We start from the raw sequence: 21,791 nt of genomic DNA, 5'->3' as shown, positions 1-21,791 counted from the left end.
ATATACAGCTGTTATCACTTAGGGTGTACTTACTTTTGTCGGCAGGTTTTTTTGACAATAATGGCTGTATGTTGAGGTATTTTTAGAGGACAGTAAATCTACACTGCTATACAAGCTGCACATTGACTACTCTAAATGTATCCAATTTTCATTTCTATAGGAGTTTCCCTTGATAATATATACTAAATTGGTTGCTAAAATGTGATAATAATGCTAAAATGATTTCTGAGTCCAGTAGTGCTTTCTATTACAGAATCATTAGAGGTGGTATCATAAAGTTAGCATTAATGGTGCTAACTGATGAGATTCTGAGCTCATGCATTACCACGTTTGCGATTTTATCGTGGACAGCAAGGTAGAACAAAGAGCAAATGTGAACTTCTGTGTGAAACTGCCACCACAGAATCTGCACAGAGATGTTTGACATGAAATGTTTGACATACAGTGATGCTGCAATGAGTCATTCATTTTGAGTGGCACAAGCGCTTCAAGAGAAGAAAAACATTACTGGAAGGTAACGATGGATCAGGAAGACCTTCAACAAGCTCAACCTCCAAAAAATTTCGAAACCATTCAGCAACCTGTGCATCTTGAGCAGATTTGGCTTCTGTGGACTTAGCCCTCTCCCCGAAAATAAACATCCTGCTTAAAGGTCACTATTTTTGATCCCTTTCCAAAAGAGCCTTCCATGCAAAAGTGGCAGGAACTCTGGGAGCACTGCATTGTTGTGCAAAGAGATTATTTTGAAGGTGAGTGTGTGTGTAAATGTATATAAATAAAGTACTTTCATATAAACAGAACTTGTCTTGGAACTTGTGAATACAACCTCGTACTGTACCTGTTGCGGCTTAAAGATCATAGGCATCTGATTTTGAATCTCTCAGAACCATTATCTGAATTGTTTGTAATATTATGTGCTGTAAATGATGAGATGTTCAACTTATTTGCGATTTTATATTGAGGAACATCATAATCTGAGATTCTCGTTTTATACCAAAAGATTTTACTGTCCTGTTGCCACTTAACTTAATTAGGTGCAAAATGATAATCCAGCTGTTTCTTTTTAGTAAACTCTCCCAACTTTTTTCAAACATGTTGCAGCCATTAATTTTAAAATGACCAAATCTTTCCTTAAAAAGGTACATTTCCTTAGTGTAAACATTTGTTATTGTTTTCTCTGTTCTTCCGTTAATAAAACACAGGTTTATGAGATTTGAAAATCATTGTAATCTGTTTTTATTTTATTTATTTATTTTTTTTACATTTTACACAGTGTACCAACTTTTTTGGAATTGCAGTTGGGAAAGCAGGGATTATTATCAGTGGTGACATCCATGGTGGCAGGCACCAGGCACATTCTTATTTATGACCCACAATCCGTTTTAATTTCCCATTGAAATGGCAATAACTTCATTTGGGTGGCAAAGATAAATACTTTTATTTGACAGATAAAAAATACAATTAATTTTTTTATTATTAGATGCCTTACTTCACAGTGACATGTTTTTTTTTTTTTTTCAAATGTTTTTCTGCACTTATTTTAAATTAGAACTACAACAAGTGTGAATAGAGGGCCATGAGACAGGAATTAAACTGTTCGATTCACTTTGGCCATGCAGAAGACAGGACTTTTCATGACAAGGTTGCCAGGTTAGTCTTATTAAAAAATACATGGTGGTTGTAGGAGTATCTTATCAACGCTTAACTGCCTATTATGAGTTTTCTTTAAAATAAAAACAATTTTAAAAAATTAAAAAACAAGTAAATCAAGTAATTGCTTAACTATGTCTATGTTGTTATTAATGATATTCTTTCCTACCAACATATATGGCCACATGCAGCTGCTAATCATATATTATGTGCATGTCTGCAGATATTAAGCAATGCTAATGTATTTGTATTACATTTTTAAACATAAAAGTAAAATTAAATAAAGTACATCAAACATATTTTTAAGTAGACTAATAACTGCTGAGCATTGCAAGTCATATGTGTTTGGAATAAAGCAAATAGACATATTTTAAAAGTATAGCTTAATATAAACATTTTATTCAGTGCATTTTGCGTATACAACAAATAAGAAACAACTGGAAGGTAAACAGGCATAGAACCCATAGGAACATATGGTATTTCTGGTTTATCCCTGGTAGTTTAGAACATGTAATCCAATGTGAGTTTAATACACATAGCCTATATCATGCAGCTCTAGTCCTCCAATTCCCGATGTGTCCCATGCAACAGATATGTTCACCTAAAAAAAATAGAGAAAAGCCCAGAAACAAACAGCCAAGAGAATCCCCCAAAGCGATTTTGATTAAATTGTTTCAGAGGGAAAGAATACATACAGTATCCAACAAAAAAAAGGGGTCTTCATTTGTACACAACTTGGGTTTGTACATGCCCTGTACAAGAGAGAGATGACTTTTTTTTCTTTTTCTTATTTTTCAAGATTTTTTTTTTCACTTTTACAAATAAGACATATAAAATGTGAAGCCACCTAAAATTCCACAGAATTTCTTTCTTTATATAGAAAACCATCACCACAATAAGCTACTCATACACGAAATGTAGTCAGGGGTTTGAAATGGGATAACATGTACTGACAGTCTTTACTCTTGACCATGTTCAGACAAAAAAGTGAATAGATATGAGCAAGCAAGGAAGACACTATGGAGGGGTCGTAGACGAAGACAATGTAACCCAAGGAAACATGAAGGCAAATGCATGTCAACAAAAGCACTTTTCAAGAATACTGTGCCCACACCGCTACAATGCAAGCGGCCCACCATAAACACCTTTTCTCAGATAAAAAAGGAACAAAAACCACAAGTCAGTCTTTTCCTGTCATGTTTAGACTTCTTAAAGGGACTTTCTTACACTTCTGTCTTTGGTGTGCTGGAATCTCTATTTACTGATAAAACCATGAAGAACATTGATATTTCTTTTAAGTGGTGAGCTAAAGACAAAGGACAGAGAAGGAATGAATGCTAACAACTAATTCAAACTATTGGTAAACAGCATTAAGTCACATATGCTGAATCTGACAGGCTGCACTCTACCTTTTTTAATGAAGCAATCAGAATATAGGCTTTTAGAATTCCATAGTTGAGAGGGCCAGTCTTCTGATGCAATGTATTCATATACAGCCCAGCTAATGCTTGCAATTCTGCATTACAACTTTCCACACTGAAACACACAAAGGACAGTGGGGTTTTCTCCACTGCTGCACAAAAGTAGTCACAGCCCTCACTCCCTGCCTGGAACTTTTTTTTTTTTTACAAAGGACATCACTTGATTTATCAGGCCCTTGATGAAATCATCTTACGATTCTCATAGACAAAACCAAAACAAAACCTGTCTCAGTTTGGTGCTAGAACCAACCTGAGAGGGGCTAATGCCCTGTAATATCAAAGGCTACAATTTTTAAGGTGTGCTCGTACGCAAGATGCTGTTGGTGTGGTGAAAAAAGTAAAAGTTCAAAAACTACAGCAGTCTAACTTCAAAACAAACCAATCAAACTTCACCCTATCTCAAAAGAAGTTGTGATGTTTGCTATATCAGCTGTCTTTGTTCTGAATCACCGAAGTTTTTTTTTTTTTGTTACATTTATTTTTCGTTTGGAGAGAAGTCTGCGTGAAGTCACGAGCATCCGGAGGTTTTGGTGAAGGCGTAGGGTAAGTGGGCCAAAGCAGCGGGGCTACGTAGACTCGTTCTGACTCACAGCCTTGCCTCCGTTAAGGACGGCTGATGCACTCCGACTCTTAGTGGGCGTGCCACTGCCCGAACGTGAGAACTCAGTCAGGTCATGCAGAGAGGGCTCCCGATACATGGTCACTGTAGAGAGAAAAAAATGGAAAGAGAGTATTCTTTACTTAATGAATCCCACAAATAATAGAATAACTAAAATCACTTTTTAGAGTAGTGTGACAAACACTGAGTGAAAAAACATATGGCTACAGTACAACTGTCAGATGATGCATTCATCAGAAACTCTCTGCCAAAAAAAAGTGTATTTTTAACCCTGTCTACACACTAACCAAAACAGTTTTTGCAAACTTTATTCCACGGTTTTGCAGTCACCCTATGCTGCCAAAGGTTCTGGAAGCACAGTTCTATATATATATGGACCCCTAAAGTTGCCATGTTGCTATAGGTTTTCAACCTGTTATCTGTCTTCAGTTCATCTATGCCTTTGGTCGAATACCAGGTGTGGATCCTGCTCCGTTGTAATGATAAAATGCAGGCACAGTGGCCTTCTGAGGATAAGACTGGAGACCACTTTAAAACAAAACTCTAAACTACAATAGCTATGGACTGGACTTCTACGGCTGCAACACTAAAAGGAGACTTCCTTTAACCACAGTAAAAGCTGCTTTCCCTACTACATGCAATCAATACAGCACTTCAGTGGAAAGCTGCTAGAATCAATACTTCATGTACTAGCAGGGCTACAGGGCAACCGTGCATGGAGCTGTTCTCCAGGGGATGCAGAGGAGACAGTGAGACTGGAGGCCCATCATTATAAGAGCACTCAGTAATGCTGTCTGACCACCAATTTTTCATTAGGATTAAGCCATATATCCTACTATTGGTATGATTCCGAGCGTTAGCAAAAGGAAAAAGCATCCTAATTAACGGCTGAGGTGTCGATGGCATTCTTTAAAAGCACTTTTCTGGAGTTTTTTTTCATAACAGGCAATTTGCTTGCGCATTTATATATAACCATCGTGGAGTGTCAGCAGAGTCTATCATTGAGTCTTTGTAAAGGTTCATCCTACTCATAAAGAGAATTCATAATTTAGTTCCTGCTGCAGTAAAAATCAGTATTAATCAGTATTAGCTCTGTGCATTTTATTTTTTTTTTCCAAATCAGGAATCTTTCAACTACAGTGCATAAGATTTTAGTTTTAAATGATTCTTGAGCCAGGGGCGAATATATATACACAGTATAATATAATGCTCCTGACAATTGTGAAATAATTCCTGAAATCATGAGTCTATGCTGTGTCAGATCGGGACAAAATTTGTATGCAGATGTCATGCCAGCTCAGGTACATTAATAGCCCAGCTTCAGACACAAATGCAGACTAGCTACATTGTGATGGCAGAGCAGCAGCCAATGAAGACATAAAAAGTGGGCATGTAAACAAACAGGAGTGAGACAGTCTAACGTTATATAATATTATAGTAAATCAATTTATATGTACTATAGAGAACTCCTGATTTTGTATTTCTGTATTTCAGACTTGGTTATTTTGGGTAGTATTGAGGGATTTAAGACTTCTAGCAGCCTCATCTGTCATAGTTTTTTTTGTTTTTCTTCCCCTTATAAATTGAGCTTATATTATAGCTAGCTAATGGTTGGTTGGGTAGATCGTCCTGTAATATTTGTGATTACACAGTGGTGGTACCTAGGTACATTTTCAATCTAGCTTCATCAGTGTATTTTCATTTAATTTTAATGTGTAATATCTTACTTTTAACTTCACTATATTTCAGAAACATGGTGTTGAAATACTTTGAAGTGATTACATAGATTGCGTTAAATGAGGCAGTTGCAGTTGCATTTTTATCTGGTGATCACTCAAACAAGTTTTGAGATCCACCTGGGTGTGAAATCTTAGAAGTTAAAGTGTTACACTACAGTTGAAGTAAACATCTCTGTTTCCAATAGTTTTCTAGTTTTCTTAAACATGAATATCAATATTAATAAATATTTAATAATTGATAAAAAAAAAGACAGGTAGCAACCTGACAGCAAACGCTGGAAAAGGTAATATAAAAGAGCAACTGACCTTTCAAAGGTTTGGGAAGGAAATGTGCGGCAGGTTTGTTCTTCTTTACATGGTTGCCCTTCATGATTTCGCCTTCTTTGTTCAAGCCCAGGTACCAGCCTCTGCCTGACTGCTGCTGTCTGTATATCATGGAGGAATATGTCACGTAGTAGTTCTCGAACACCGATTCTTTAAATTTACACTCAGGTGTGAAATGTTCCTGCAGAAGAGGAGAGAGCAGAAGAGGAGAGAAAAGCGTAGGCATGAGGACCTTCAACTGGCTTCAACAGGAGGTTGCATTCACTTTTTTTTTTTAGTTCAGCAGGTGAAAGTGTGGGTTTCTTGTTCAGAGAAGGCATGATACAGCAATACAGAGGCACAAAATATGTATGTAGACACACATAATCATGTTGTTGAATATATATTTATGTGCAAAGATTTCACTTTATTTGTTCCATCCCAAGAACCCATTTACCTTCGGTTTTCTTTCACCATTCTTCTTGCTTATTGCATTTCCACTTTTACAGAAAAAAAATCTGTAGTGTTTTATCTTGTAGAACTTGCAGAGCATATACATGCAAAATCTTTATTTTTTTTTATGTATTTCTGAAAAACAAAAACAATTCCCTCTAAATTCGGAACAATGGAAGCAATTATTTTAATACAACGTAGCCTTTTTTAATCTGTATGACCATTACGGCAAAGATAGAAAGAATGGTGATATAGAAAAAATGTTCTCTGCATTTAATTAAACATTCTCTCTTTTCTCTTTAGTTATCCTGCATACATCTGACTCATTAAATACAAACCAAAATTAATGCAATATTCTGTAAACACATTTTAGTTGGATGCATGATGATACCCAGCTATTTATCTCATCGAAACCAGACGGAACATCTTAATTTGTTAACTGAGTGTGTTAAAGAATTAAAAGATTGAATGGCACATAACTTTCTATTATTAAATTCTGCTCAGAGATTTTGCTCATTGTCCCAAAAAACAGTAGACAAAAGCTCCAAGCATTTCATCCTGCATTTGGAAGCATGTCCTGTAAATATTAGTTCAACAGCAAAATATCTGGGTGTTATTTTAGACAGCAACATGTCTTTTGAAAATCATGTCACCTATATTACAAAAACAGCCTTTTTCAACCTGAAATATTGCTAAGCTAAGAAACATGTTGTCTTTATCTGATGCAGAGAAGCTCGTCCATGCATTCATGACTCCAGACTGGACTATTGTAATGCATTACTAGGTGGTTGTCCTGCTTCATTAATAAACAAGCTACAGTTAGTTCAAAATGCAGCAGCCAGAGTTCTCACAAGTTCAAGAAAATGCGACCATATAACCACAATCTTATCATCCCTACACTGGCTACCTGTTAAGTTTCTAATCGACTACAAATTTGCTACTTACCTCAAAGCCCTAAATGGTTTGGCTCCCATGTATCTATCCAGTCTTCTAACAGGCTAGAATCCATCACGCTCTTTGAGATTTCAAAACTTTGAATTCTAGTATTTCCTAAAATAGCAAAGTCCACTAAAGGTGGTAGAGCATTGTCATATTTAGCTCCTTAACTTTGGAATAGTCTTCCTGACTGTGTTCGGGGCTCAGACACACTCTCCCAGTTTAAGAGCAGATTAAAAACGTATCTCTTTAGCGAGTCCGACACATAACACATATCACATATCATAACCTTGTGCTCCAGTACATCTGATCACATGCACATTATCAACTTGTGCTTGTTAATATTATGAACAGCAGCTACTCTAATTCCTCTCCACTGCTTCTCTTTCTCTACCCATCCCGAGGCATCCTGAGGTTTCGACAGCTCCAGTCACGTCCCACCTCATGAAGATTGTGGACCTTTAAAGAAGTTGATGCCGACCCTGCAAACAACCCCGACCATCTAGAGACGTACCAGCACCATTTGAATTTCACTTCATGTTGAGTTTGGACATTGGACCTCTTTGAGTGTTTAAAGGCTCTGGCATGGAAAAGCTGGTGTTGGATGTATGATGATCTCAATGTTATTATTTTAAGAGTTGCTCAGTTGCTCCTGGTTCCATAATGTCAAATGACTGTATAAGACTGTAGAAAGGACATTACTCACAATCTTACATTCCAGTGCTCATGTTAGTTCTCACTCCCCAGTGTTTTGTATTGTTTAATGATTTATAATCACACTCTTGATATCACCCAAATGAGGTTGGGTTCCCCTTTTGAGTCCTCTCAAGGTTTCTTCCTCATAATATCTAAGGAAGTTTTAGCTTGCCACAGTCACCATGGCTGCTCATCAGGGATAAATACACATCATTCACCTTCTTTCTTTAATTCTGTAAAGCTACGTTGAGACAATGTCTATTGTGAAAATCTGTAGTGTTTTATCTTGTAGAACTTGCAGAGTATATACATGCAAAATCTTTATTTTTTTAATGTATTTCTGAAAAACAACAACAATTCCCTCTAAATTCGGAACAATGGAAGCAATTATTTTAATACAACGTAGCCTTTTTTAATCTGTATGACCATTACGGCAAAGATAGAAAGAATGGTGATATAGAAAAAATGTTCTCTGCATTTAATTAAACATTCTCTCTTTTCTCTTTAGTTATCCTGCATACATCTGACTCATTAAATACAAACCAAACTTATGCAATATTCTGTAAACACATTTTAGTTGGATGCATGATGATACCCAGCTATTTATCTCATCGAAACCAGACGGAACATCTTAATTTGTTAACCGAGTGTGTTAAAGAATTAAAAGATTGGATGGCACATAACTTTCTATTATTAAATTCTGCTCAGAGATTTTGCTCATTGATGATCTCAATGTTATTATTTTATGAGTTGCTCAGTTGCTCCTGGTTCCATAATGTCAAATGACTGTATAAGACTGTAGAAAGGACATTACTCACAATCTTACATTCCAGTGCTCATGTTAGTTCTCACTCCCCAGTGTTTTGTATTGTTTAATGATTTATAATCACACTCTTGATATCACCCAAATGAGGATGGGTTCCCCTTTTGAGACTGGTTCCTCTCAAGGTTTCTTCCTCATAATATCTAAGGAAGTTTTAGCTTGCCACAGTCACCATGGCTGCTCATCAGGGATAAATACACATCATTCACCTTCTTTCTTTAATTCTGTAAAGCTACGTTGAGACAAGCGTTGAGACACTTTTTATTGTGAAAAGCGTTATGGAAATAAACTTAACTTGACTTGACAAGATATGCAACCTTGCAATTATTTTCACATTTTTAAATGTTCGTATTAGTATTAGGAATTTTGAGGATACAATTTAGAAGTGTGTATCTATAAGGCACTGTAATACATGTGCGAGAGACAAATACAAAGATGTTGTGTGATTTGAAGAGTTATCAGCAAAATCACCAAACATAAATCCAATAGATTCAAACATAGAGACTATAAATAAATAGCAACATAGACTGAATAAATACAGTATATAAATACATAGATGGCTAGAGTGTGAATTTACTATAGAGAATGTGCTTAAGGATCAGAGTGCATACATAATGAATGGCTGGAAAAAAGCACTGTATAGTACCACTCAATTTAAGTGTCCCTGTAATTGGAGGGCATTGAGGCTGATTGATTAATGACATTGGAGAATAAGCTGTTGATGTGTTTTGTGGTCTTGGTTCTAATTGCTCTGTTATTGCTTCCAATAAGTGATGGCTTGTCCGTGCCAATGCTGCTGGAGGATGGGTGGTTGGTTCTTTTCACCGGATGCACCAAGTGTCTGTGCTTTTACTTTTTTTATGCCTCATTTTGACTTGTCATCTTTCTACTTTTTAATAAATACATTTTATTCAAAAAACATTGCGTTCAAATGTCGACAATTGCTAGGATGTAAATTCACAGGAAAATTAGGATGACACGATGTAATTTAGCAATCTGGTATAAAAATATTTAGATTTTTAGATTTATAATATGAATGATTCCACTAGTGCACTACTGACTCAGATATTTGAGCAGGTTTCCACCTTTGAATTCTCTACAAAATGAAACCCCTCTGCCTTAATCTGTTGAAGGGATAATAAATGTATTAAACAGCTGAACTTTCTGGAATCTCTTGATTTACAGACATGCAGTGTACAGTATTAGTCTAGGCAGATGGTGCAGACATATGAGCTGTGAACAAACAGAGGGGCTAGACTAAGGTAATCCAGTTTAACAAGTCTTTTGAATGTACTATAGAAGAAATTCTGTGTTTAGTACTCAGTCGGGTCTTTGATCATTTAGGCCTGGGGTCTTGGATTCATTTACTTGGATAGATGCCTGGGAAGAGTTGTGATCTTTTGTTGTGCTTCATGAAGGCTGGATTCCAGAAGCTTACGTCTTTTTCTGATGCTTAAAAAAAACTTATTTGCATCTCTCTCATGCACACTGGGTAGATCAAAGTGAAGACTACAGAGTTGGAGATATAATACTATGTTGGCTCAGGAATTATGCTGTATATGCTGTAGGTTAATGCCCCCATGATGCTCAATACATTGAGAGAAGGTTTCTGATTCACAGTCTCATTTTGTTTTGTCTTGTATCGTGCTTTACACCACTAATACCAAAGAGAAAGCAAACATACAATACTTCTAGGTTCTAACATTTAAAAAATTATTATAAATTATACCACCTCCTAGTCCTGTGAGAAACATTTGGCAGGCTATATCACCACCTATGTACAACGTCCCCCATGTGCATAGATGCACATACCTTAAATTACCACAGCATATTTAAAACCTCTCCAATCACAGGCTTGATTGAAAGCAATCCTTTGTTGCATGTCCTTAAGATTTCTGGGTGCCCCTATTTTTGTTATGTCACTCCTGATGAGTGTTTGTGCTGATGGTTGTTTCAAACGGTTCACACATACATGCCGAGCACCCACATATCCTGACAGGAACACAGCTGTGGCTATTCTATCTTGCCTGAAAGAGGCCGTCAGATATGCACTGTGCTGCTGAAATCCACAGGATTGTGGAGGACATTAGCCGTGGCTGTCTTTTAGAGGTAATCTGCGGCATGAAAATGGGAAAATGGTGTGCATTATAAGAATGTGAAAACTGCAGCGATTTATCTGAATTTAAAGGCTAGACACATGTGAAATCCAAAAGATCATAGGCTATGTATAGAGATACACCAACAACAGTTGTTTTTCCAATCAGTAACTTCAGAACTACTGTCCAGATAATTCTGTCACAGTGTTTCATATAATACCAAAATATGAATTTATATATGTATATGAATACGTAAAAGTATTAATTTTGAATACAAATACTAGACTACAGTTACATCTGATGTCAGTCACTGCATTGATGAATAAATGAGAATTGCACAAACAATACTAGAGTTTTGAGAAAAAAGAGTCGGCTATGCTTTGTTATTGTGCTGGTGCTGATCCTATCTGCATGTATAATTGTACCACAGCTGCAGTCCCGCTTCTTAGAGCTTTGCGACCAGGGAAATCCTGCATTGCCCCTCCCCTCATTCTTTCTACCTAGTAACAGGGCTTCCCTACCGGGTAGAAGTAACTTCACGAATTAGAAATATAAAGGGTTTGTGTTTTTAAGATCGAGGTTATATGCATGGAGAATATATGAGAGATGTGTTGGTGTCCTGTGAGGGCATTCTTTTGAAGGGAACATTACATTTTTCAACTATTCAAATTGTCATAATGTTGTCCACATCCCTTCATATTTATAAACAGTGCTTGATAATTAGAAATATTTTTAGCAAACACATTTGATTTTATTGGTTTTATTTATTTATTATACAATATAACACGCTTAATCATTTTTTTCTCATCATGTTCTATCTAACACTTCCACTGTCCAACCCACATAATAATCCTCCCCACTTCTTCAGTCGTTCTATCTCATTGCTTTCCCCCCACCCCCTCTTTCTTTCAACCTCACACTCCTGTTCTCCAGTTCCATCCATTTAAATAGTGAATGCTGTCAGGATCTATTCCACTCAGACTCTGTCCCTCTTGGCTTCCTCTGGCACTGCTGAGAGGCACCTCCATTTTGCTCATTTACCACTCTAATATTCATTCCTCCTTCCACCTAACCTTGTCTTTGGACCCACACTGTCTAGGTACACATACACACACACACACACACACACACACACACACACACACACACACACACACACACACACACACACACACACACACACACACACACACACACACATACTCTCACAGAACCATAAAAACAATTTAGGGCCTTAAAATTGTTGCCCCAGCCATGGCCAGTATTTTACAGCTTTAGGGCTCAGTGCCTTCAACAATATAGTCATATCTGATGAAAACACAGTGCAGTTTATCAGATAGCACAAGTGCTGCAAATACTTTGTGAACAGATATCTCTTTTCATGGCAAGAACAGAATCTACCGTAATGATTAGATAAATGATAAAAATAAATCATAAACCATCATATATATTGTATTTGTTTTATATATATATATATATATATATATATATATATATATATATATATATATATATATATATATATATATATATATATATATATATATATAATTTACCATATAGCATATAATATAATATATATTATGTAACATATTAATATAACAAACACAATCTGCAGGTTTCTTAGCTTGTAAAATCTTTTTCCAATCCTAAATCTGCCTGAGGCGATTATATTGCGCTGTGCTAATTGGTCTCACTTTTACAGAAAGGTCTGCTGGTGGGTGTAGGGGTGCACATCCATGTAGATAAACACAGAGAGAGAGAGGGGTGGTGCATAAGAGTCTAGCTTGTAAGGGGAGGCCAGTAATTGTAAAGAAAAAGCAGGAGAGAGCTAAAAAGAGGATCAGAATCATTTTAATTGATTATCTCTCCCACTTGTTGTCACACGGATAGTTGAATACATTTGCATTGACACATTCTGACTCGCCCACATGTACTCTCTCTGTTTCCTGTTCAATCATACTCGTGATTTTTTATTTCAAGCTTTTCCTTACCTTAAATCGTTCACTGTTGGGCTTCTGCTTACATTTGATGAAACTTAATAACATGCAATAAGTGACATTTGAAGGTATACTCATTTTATTTTAAACCATTCTTTTAGATATGCTTCCCCCATTTCCTACCCACTAGCCTGCTTTCTCAGTTATACAACAGCAACAACCTAAAAGGGTGCAGGCTAGCATGTGCTTCCATTTAAAACGTGAAGCCTGCCAACTGCATTTTATTGAATTGCTGCTCATGATGTGTATCATATTTGAAGGATATTTACTAATTGATACTTTCCACCTACATGCGCTTACAGATACCCATGATTGGCTAATGCTGTTGTAAATGATAGAAAAAAATAAGAGAATGCCATTTTTATTACACCAAGAGCACAGACAGTTTTGCTCTAATCATCAGAATTTGAACTCATGATCTTCGAAAGACAGGACAAATAGCACCACTCAGAAGTCCTCAACAGAGAGTGCAAAAAAAAACCCAGCAATTCTTTTAATTACACTCTTTACTTGCAGTGCCAAAAATGCTGGTACAGAAAATATTAGAAATCTTTTATACATTTATGCTTATGAACGGTTCTCTTCAATACAGAGCCCATTGCTTGTTTTGGGTGTATTTTGTTTATTTTGTTTTATGGGTTTTTTTGCCCATTAAAAAGTGCCAGAATTCTTTAAATTTACACTATGTAACTTTAAGTTTTTACACACACACACACACACACACACACACACACACACACACACACACACACACACACACACATACACACACACACCTACAAACACACACATACACCAACACACACACGTACACACACTCACAGTATGTGTGAGCCACGCAGACATCACTGTGTTTTTATTAGTCACCCCGTTGGTCATCTAGTCTGAGGCTTCAAAGCTGAGCAGACTCGCAGAAAACAAGTACACACTACACACCATTTACTAACTTTTAAGCCATGTGAAATCTCTCCACCCACTGAGGACCTGATCATCTCAAACCTTCATCAGAGGGTTAATCAAAACTGAACAATTCACAATACTTCCTTGCCAATACAAATTCAACACATAATGTATGATAGTTCTTATTTAGTGGCTCCAGCAGGTAACTGCTTGCCAAATTAAACTAAAAAACAAATGACACATTAGATACTAAACAGTACTTTAGATGCAAATATCCATCCCTTGAGGATGATAAACAGAAAATGGACAAAGCTTCCAATCCTTTTGTGTAACCCTACAATTCGCTTTATCGCTTAAAGTCATAATAAAGCAGAAACGCCCATATAATTGTCCAATTCGGTTGGTTGCTACACAGCTGTCAGGGAACTACAGCCTGTCTGCACTTAACACAGGGTTGTCCTGGTGTAGCATAACGCTGTAGATGTGGAGATTAGAGTGTTTTTGATTCGATTTAATGAGCATGTCTGCACACACAATTTAATCACCCACACTGCAGCTCGCATCATTAAAAAGCACATAGCGAGAGCAGAGGACTGCTGGTGAGTGGAGTTAAGTATTCTGTATTTGTGTAATGTGTGTATTTGTTTTATTGCATCTTCGCTAGCACTCTTGTGTAGTACCAATCTTTATAGCTTTATTTATTTACTTTTTGCAATAAAATACTGTAAAAGATGCACTGTTGCTATAATTAGATCAGTAAAAAAAGAGTCCTCACTCCTGCTTCCTTATACAGTAGCATGCAAGTTGGTTACGAATCACTGCATCAAACTCAACTCATCATATGGATGAGGTTAATTAAATGCAGAAAAGATAGAAATAATAGTGTGTATGTATATGGTAAGAGTAAGCCACTGCAGCAAACAGCATCCACCTGGCGATCTTTTCTTAGAAGCTCTTTCTCTGCATCAGTCCTGTTAGTATCATGGCTTGCTGTCATTTTCTCCAGGTACGCCCACCACAGTTACACTGATGGAGGAAGTTCTTTGCAGGATGCGGGCAGCTGATGCTATTATTCATGCTTGAACATGCTTTAATCAGACATGAAAGATCTGTCACAAAATTGTTCTGGATGCTATTTATTTTATTTTTTTAAACCCTTGATCATGTTAGTGACAGTCAGTCATAGTAGAGATGCGAGGCAATCATTTTTCTGCAATAGGAGAAATCGAGAGTGCATGTAGGTCTTCATGAAACTGTGTTAGGGAATGGTTCATGTTTGCATCACCATAGCAACTAGTGCTGGTGCCAAAGAAACAACTTTTGCTCTGTTCAAAGTGTGCTTAAGATATTCATATTCCTGTTTACTAGCCCTCCACCCCCACATTTCTCAGAAGAGGAGGTTCTCAGAATCAACCATAAACCAGGCATTAGAGGAAGCAAAACAGGAACACAGACAGACGTGAGTTAATAAACAACCTCCCCAACTAGAAAAGTGCGGTGTGTCTACAATAAATACCGCTAGGAGATAATGCATTCATATGACTGATGTTTGAAGCATTCGAAGTTGTTATATAGTGCATCCATATTCTGATTCACAACCCAGCTGTACATTCTGCAGTACTGACTGGCAGCCATATGGAGTGAAGGAGTAATCAGAACCATTAGAACATGCATCATGTTCTGGGGGTTTTTTCAGCAATGTAAATGCGTAAGTGAAATAAATGTTTATGAGACTAAATTGGTGTTAGAACTATTGACATTGCTACAACCACACATGAATGTTTTTAAAGAAGACATACTATATGTTTATGATTGTGTGTATTGTATGTGTATGTTCGCTGTGTGTTAACAGATGGATTACCTATATTGCCAATGCCACTGATTTTCTTAAAAGGCTTTTGCTACTTACCGATGTATACAGGTAGCCTTCACTGTTCATGGCCAGGTACAGTTTGGTCTGGACGCCCTGTATGGCTACCACTCTCAAACCGACAGGAATGAGGTTGAACATAGCTGCACAGGAGACACAGAGAGATAAGCATGAACTAATCTGCATAAAGAATGCTTAAAAATAGCACATTTCCAAGAGTACAGTCTGTGTCCATGTGGCTCTCAGTACAGAAGTGTTCAGGAGGCTGTAACACATAAACAGGCTGAGTAATTAGCGAATGCTGACATCCATATTGACATTCAGCTCATGGAAGGCTACATGCCCACTCACATTACCACTAAATCAGATTTTTGTTCTTTTTTCCAAATGTTTCTCCTCATCATATTCCCATGAGCTTGTGTACAGTACAATAGTACAAGTTTGTTCATCAAATCCTTCCCTTAATATTTTAGATTCGTTTCATCAGCACAGATGATATTTAACATATCTTCAGGTCAACAACATGAACGTTTTGAAATTTGTAAAGAAACAAGATCATTAGTATATTACATTTCACTTTTTTTTTTTAAATGCCATTTAAATAGTAAAAACAAAGAAAAAAAAATCTGTTCATAATGATGAGGTTATACATTTTCCCTAATAACTTATACACACATTCTTTCTAGCATACCTCTATGGACTGTTTGTTTTTGTATTTGCTTGTGACATCTGTTATTCTGTATATTATACTATATATTATATTTTATATACAATAGTAGTACAATATGTATCTTCATATGCATTAATACAACATTTATTTTTTATATTATATTTATTTTCCAATTATCTTTTATTATTATTTCCATTACTATGAATAGTTTCCATTTTAGCACACTTCAAACATCCTGATCGTTATGTGTGTGAAGGTTTGATGTAGCATAATCATGTTTAGTGTACTGTAGTGAATTCAAAGTGCACTCAAAACTCTTTAAAATGAGGTCCAATTATCCACTCTGGGGTTCATGGAGAAGAGTCAATAGTTATATTTTTTTTCTTCCTACAGTGGTACATAAAGCAACATCATTATCAAAGTTGTTAAACAGTATTTACTGTCAAATTATGTTCTTAATTTTGTATTGAGGGGATCCATGGAAATTATTGTCTATTTAAAAGGGTCACTGTTAATGATTTAAGATTTCAAGATTAACATAAATATTTAAATAAATATTTATTTATTTCTTATGTTATGACAGTGCAACCCTTCCCCCAAAGTATTTACAATATTTTTCAGAGCCAACTAATAGTTAGTACTTCAGTATCTAAAAGTATTACACCACTAAAAAAAGCCACAGTAATAAGACAGCTAATTAAACTGAATTGATGCAGTCTGACAAGAAGTGATGGACAAAGACACAGGATTAGCATTTGTAATACCAAGCATAAAAATGGCTGCTCCAGAGACCAAGGTGCCAAATGTTCTTCTGAATCAATTATGAGGGTAGGCTACAATTATATGAACTATAGTTTATATTACATTTACTTATTAATTTTAAGGTACAGTCGGGCATGTTACTCTGAGTGGAACGTAATTGTCATAATCGTCATCGTCATCATCATCATCATCATCATAATCAACAACAATAACAGTTTCTGTATAGGCTTATAAAGTGATAATAATGAGAATACTAATACCTTCACTCATTGAATATATGAAAATACCTTCCACAAAGTTACACACATTAAGAATGCAATAAAACTATGGAAGGCTATTAAAAACAATATTGATTAATGCCTGCCAAACTTGTTGAAGTTATGCATGTTGTAAAAATGTCATGTGGACCACTGACCTAGTGCAATTTTTTTCTCAGCTGGAAAGATGGTGGTTAATTATGTTTGCTTTCGGATCTGGCCCTTACTTTGCAGTTACAAGAATTCAAACCAGTGGCGAAAAATGAATTTGGCTTTTCTTTCTTTTTTGTGTGCATGTTCACTCTAACATTTCTTCTCTCTCTTTTCAAACTCTGCTGAATAGAGTTAGTGAGCCATGCTGGAGCTCTGCCTGGCTGGAACCAATGAAACTGCCAAATTGCCTTGCACCTTTGTCTGTCTCCCATGCCATAAGCCAAAAAGCTAACAATCTCTCCCTTTCACAGCGTCTCCATGTGCCGAGGGGGAGTGTAGAGCAGCCAGATCCCCAAGGCTGTGCTGGCATGCATAAAACATTCGGAGCCTAGAATCAGCTTCTGAGAAATAAGAACACATTACCATGTGTGGCTATCACAGATTATATAACATTTGAAATTATGGGCTTTATATAACATAAATAACATCTTTGCTCTGGTCTCATGTGCCATTAAACCTTAACAATTTGCATGCTAAACAGCCACTGTTTTTTATTTTTTTACATGAATCGTGAACATTGATGAATATAAAGCATTTTGAAAACCAGAAGTCAATATATATATATAAGTTTTGTTCTCTTTGCCAGACAGACTTCTCTTCAAACTCACAAAACAACCACTTTCATTATTCACACACTATGTACAAAAAAATAAAAATAAATAAAATAAACTTCTCTCTAGTTTTTTTTTTCAATGTTAAAATGATTTCTATGAAAGGCACACTTATGAACAGTAAACAGATCAATCCGCAGCACAATATTTAGAAAATTATGTTTATAATTGGAAATGTTTATGGCATACACCTGACTTTGCCATATACGAAGTCAGGTGTGTCCATAAGTATATAAATTAAGAGAAAATATAATTTTTTAAATGGTGAAACTATTTTAATGAAAACATTCCCTGCATTTCTGTGTTTGATTATGACCCTAACTATATCTTCTTGGCACAAGCATACTTGAGGATGTGCAACTCTATTCAATAATATGATTTCTTCTGTAATTATGAATTTGAAAATAAAGTATTTTTACTTGTCAGTAAAACATATCATTTAAAAATGTTCTGTTCTTTCACTAGCAGACATTATGGGCTAAAGATGTTGCTTTAAATTAGCTTTTTTAAACAATGCACTAATTAAAAAGAGCGGAAAATGGGATTTTAGACGGTTTACAAATTGTAGCAGCACTTCATGTAGGAGTGCACAAGGCATTTATTTCCCCATAGCGTTCATCAGAAAGATGAACATCGTTGGTCAATATTTGATGCTGAATGATGAGTTCAGCAGTGCTGCTCTTGCACACTGTGGCTCTACACATCAGCTCCACCCAGGTTACTGATAGGGCACATTGGGTGTAGCTATTCCCCCCCTTTTTCAGGATCAACCAGCTTCACTAATCCCACATCAAGAGCCTGTCTCATCTGTACTGAGTTCCACCTGCAGAGATCACTCATGCACTTTATAGAGGCAAATCTCCCCAGACTGGGGGTGAAAAGACATTTTTTTAAAAGGAATGAGGTAAGAAGGGTGTGGCTGTTTCATACCAATGGCTGCTAGACAGCTTTGATAGCTCTCATGCAAAATTACTTTTACACTTTCTGGAGATCTTATCCAGAGCTACTTTATATTTTCCATCAAACACAACCTTATGCTAATAGAAAAAAGACAAAGAGTCTATGAATAATATAAACCTAGTTAAAGGGGGCTACAAGTAAGTACACTGGTAGAAACAAATGTTTTTCTTATACAAAATATAATAAACACACACACACACACACACACACACACACACACACTCACACACTTACATAACACCACAGAGGCCCAGGTGTATCTCATTTTGAAGGGATTGCCATGGCTTTACTTGTGGGGGTTTTGGAGGAGAAAGTCAATTACCAGCAGCTAATAAAGCACCTGAGCACAAATATAGCAGGATCTCCAAAAAGCAAGTAGAAAACAAAACTACCACATGCTATCTATTGTACCTTAAAAAAGCATTTACACAAAACAGCTAAACGGTGTGGCACACCCAACCTCCATTTACATAAATCTGGATTTCAAAATTTCTAATAGAGCCATTATACATGATTACAGTGTAGAAAACTTACACGGTCTTCGAATTCACATTAAAGGAGGTGGAAAAATACAAGTTGGATTGTTTTGAGATAAAACGAATTGATCCATACAGTAGAGTCTTCTTGTATCCTCCAGGGGTGCCATTTGAAACAAAAAACTATTAACAAGCCTTTTTTCAAAAAACACATATACTGTATACTTCGACAAAAACATCACTGAAGTGCATTTAGCTTTAGTTGTAAATAAATAAATCAATAAAAATAGCAAACATTAGTGACAGGGACCTTTTCGCACATATGACAGAACTGATACGCATTAGAACAAACTGACATTAGAAAAGGTGAAAAAAAGACAAGTTAACATTAATTGGATTTCAGGTAAACAGAAGGAAAGGCTTCCAGTCCAGACACATTGATTGGAAATCAAATTAAGTTCTCAGTGGAAAGAGACATAATGCAATAAAGCAGCCAAGCATGACATTTAGTGACCAAGATGAGTGTTTGCTTCACTCCAAACACAAACCTAATAAGATCTAATGATGGAAACATCAGACTTTAAAGAAATATTTTTTTTCTCTGTCCTAATTTATTGAACATATATATATAATATTTTATGATATTCATAAATACTCATATAGCTTAAAAAGTACAAGACTATTTTCTGAACAGTATCACCAGTTCACAAATGTTTTGGACGAATCAGCCTTGCCAGTGTGAGACCTTTTAAAAACTATTACATGGTGATTTTACCCTTTAGAGTTTAGCCTTTAGTCTTGAGATCAGACACCCAATCAGACACTCAAATGAACCAGCTTCCTGTAATAAATACAAGAAGGTGGTATTTCCTTAATTTACATTTGTATCATACTTGGAAGCGTCAGCTTGGTTAATGTTAGCTGCCATTAAAAGGCCTTTTATGTGCTCTTTAGCTTTATAACCAGCTTTGGAGGCCAGACGCTTTTACATTCCATCTTGAAACAGATACTGTTATGAGCAACTTCCTGTAAAGCACACATCATTTAAAATGGCCCTTGGCTCACTGAACAGACAGCCTTGGAGCGTTCTCCTTAACTGTAAGAATTGTAAAAACTGTAAATGTATTTCAGCACCTGTGCTAATGTTCAATACAGACCCCACATCTCTTCAATATTGATAGCATCTCACTATCAATAGGGTGAGATAAGATGTGCAGGGGTTATGGAGCTAACTCAAGGGTTATGGAGCTAACTCCCTGAAATGGGTTTTTGCAGACTGGAATGTCTGCAAATATAGCAATTACAATCATGATGAAAAAATTCACTAGGGAAATGAAGCAGTCCCATGTGACTGAAATTATAAAGAGCACTAATTAGCAATCTTCTTGATAGCTAGCTTGGTAACATGCTATATAGATAAAAGTTTGTAGACACCTGACCATATGATTTGTATGTGCTTTTTGACCATTCTACATTTAGTTGATATTTGCTGTCATAATATCCTCAAGTCTTCTGGAAAAGATGTTCCACATTCCAGAATATAGTGGAACATCTTTTCCAGAAGACTTAAGGATATTATGACAGCAAATATCAACTTTGATATTGGAGATGTTTGTATAAGAACAAATTTGAGATTTGTTCTTATACAAACACAATGGTGTTAGTAAAGTCAGGTACTAATGAGGCCTGGTGTTCACTCAGCATTACAATTTATCCCGAAGTGTTCAGTTGGGTTGAGTTCAGAGGCCTATAGCAGGCTCAAGTCCACTCAAACCACAAATCATATCTTCCTTGAGCTGGCTTTGTGCACACAGGCATTGTCATGATGGAACATATTTGGGTCTCCTAATTGAACTGAAGGAAAAATTTAATGCTACCGCATCCAAAGACATTGTATACAATTGTGTGCCTCCAACTTACATACTTTTGTCTACATAGTTTAATTGAGTACAAAACTTATTGGGATGTAGATAATTTTGAAATCTTTCTGGTTGATTTTCTTTCTATTTTATGCATGGTTACAATTGATTTGTTTTTTAATAACTAAAGAACAAAACAAAAGAGTTGCAGACTAGCAGTTTGAAGGGTTTTTCTTTTATTGTGCTTTCATAGGTGAGACAAAGCCATATGGTTGGCTGTGCACTTTAGTGATGGCTTGCAATCCCACTCGGCCCACTTGCAGTAATTACCTGTGTGTGCCCCTGAGATTCACAAGGGTGGTAGATGTTCTGTTTCTTATTTTAGGTATAAAACACTGCTATGTCCTCTGTGTCTGA

General features: G+C 36.2%; 1 protein-coding gene across 8 annotated transcripts in view; it reads right to left on the bottom strand.

Annotated features, from left to right (window-relative positions):
- Nucleotides 1–2,018: 2,018 nt before the first annotated feature.
- The window catches only part of fgf13a (fibroblast growth factor 13a), a 114,320-nt gene continuing 94,547 nt past the window's right edge, over nt 2,019–21,791 (bottom strand). For all 8 annotated transcript variants that reach the window (XM_083560518.1, XM_083560523.1, XM_083560517.1 and 5 more), the window contains 3 exons: nt 15,606–15,709; nt 5,796–5,994; nt 2,019–3,834 (listed from right to left, as the gene is read on the bottom strand). In XM_083560518.1, coding sequence (XP_083416644.1) covers nt 3,698–3,834; nt 5,796–5,994; nt 15,606–15,709 — 440 coding nt within the window. In that variant the 3' untranslated portion in view covers nt 2,019–3,697. The remainder of the gene's footprint in view (nt 3,835–5,795; nt 5,995–15,605; nt 15,710–21,791) is intronic.

The sequence above is a fragment of the Silurus aristotelis genome (genome assembly GCF_946808225.1).
Source record: "Silurus aristotelis genome assembly, chromosome: 14".
NCBI classification, from domain to species: Eukaryota; Metazoa; Chordata; class Actinopteri; order Siluriformes; family Siluridae; genus Silurus; species Silurus aristotelis.
The sequence above is the reverse complement of the archived record's forward strand: the minus strand, read 5'-3'. Positions and strand labels throughout refer to the sequence as shown.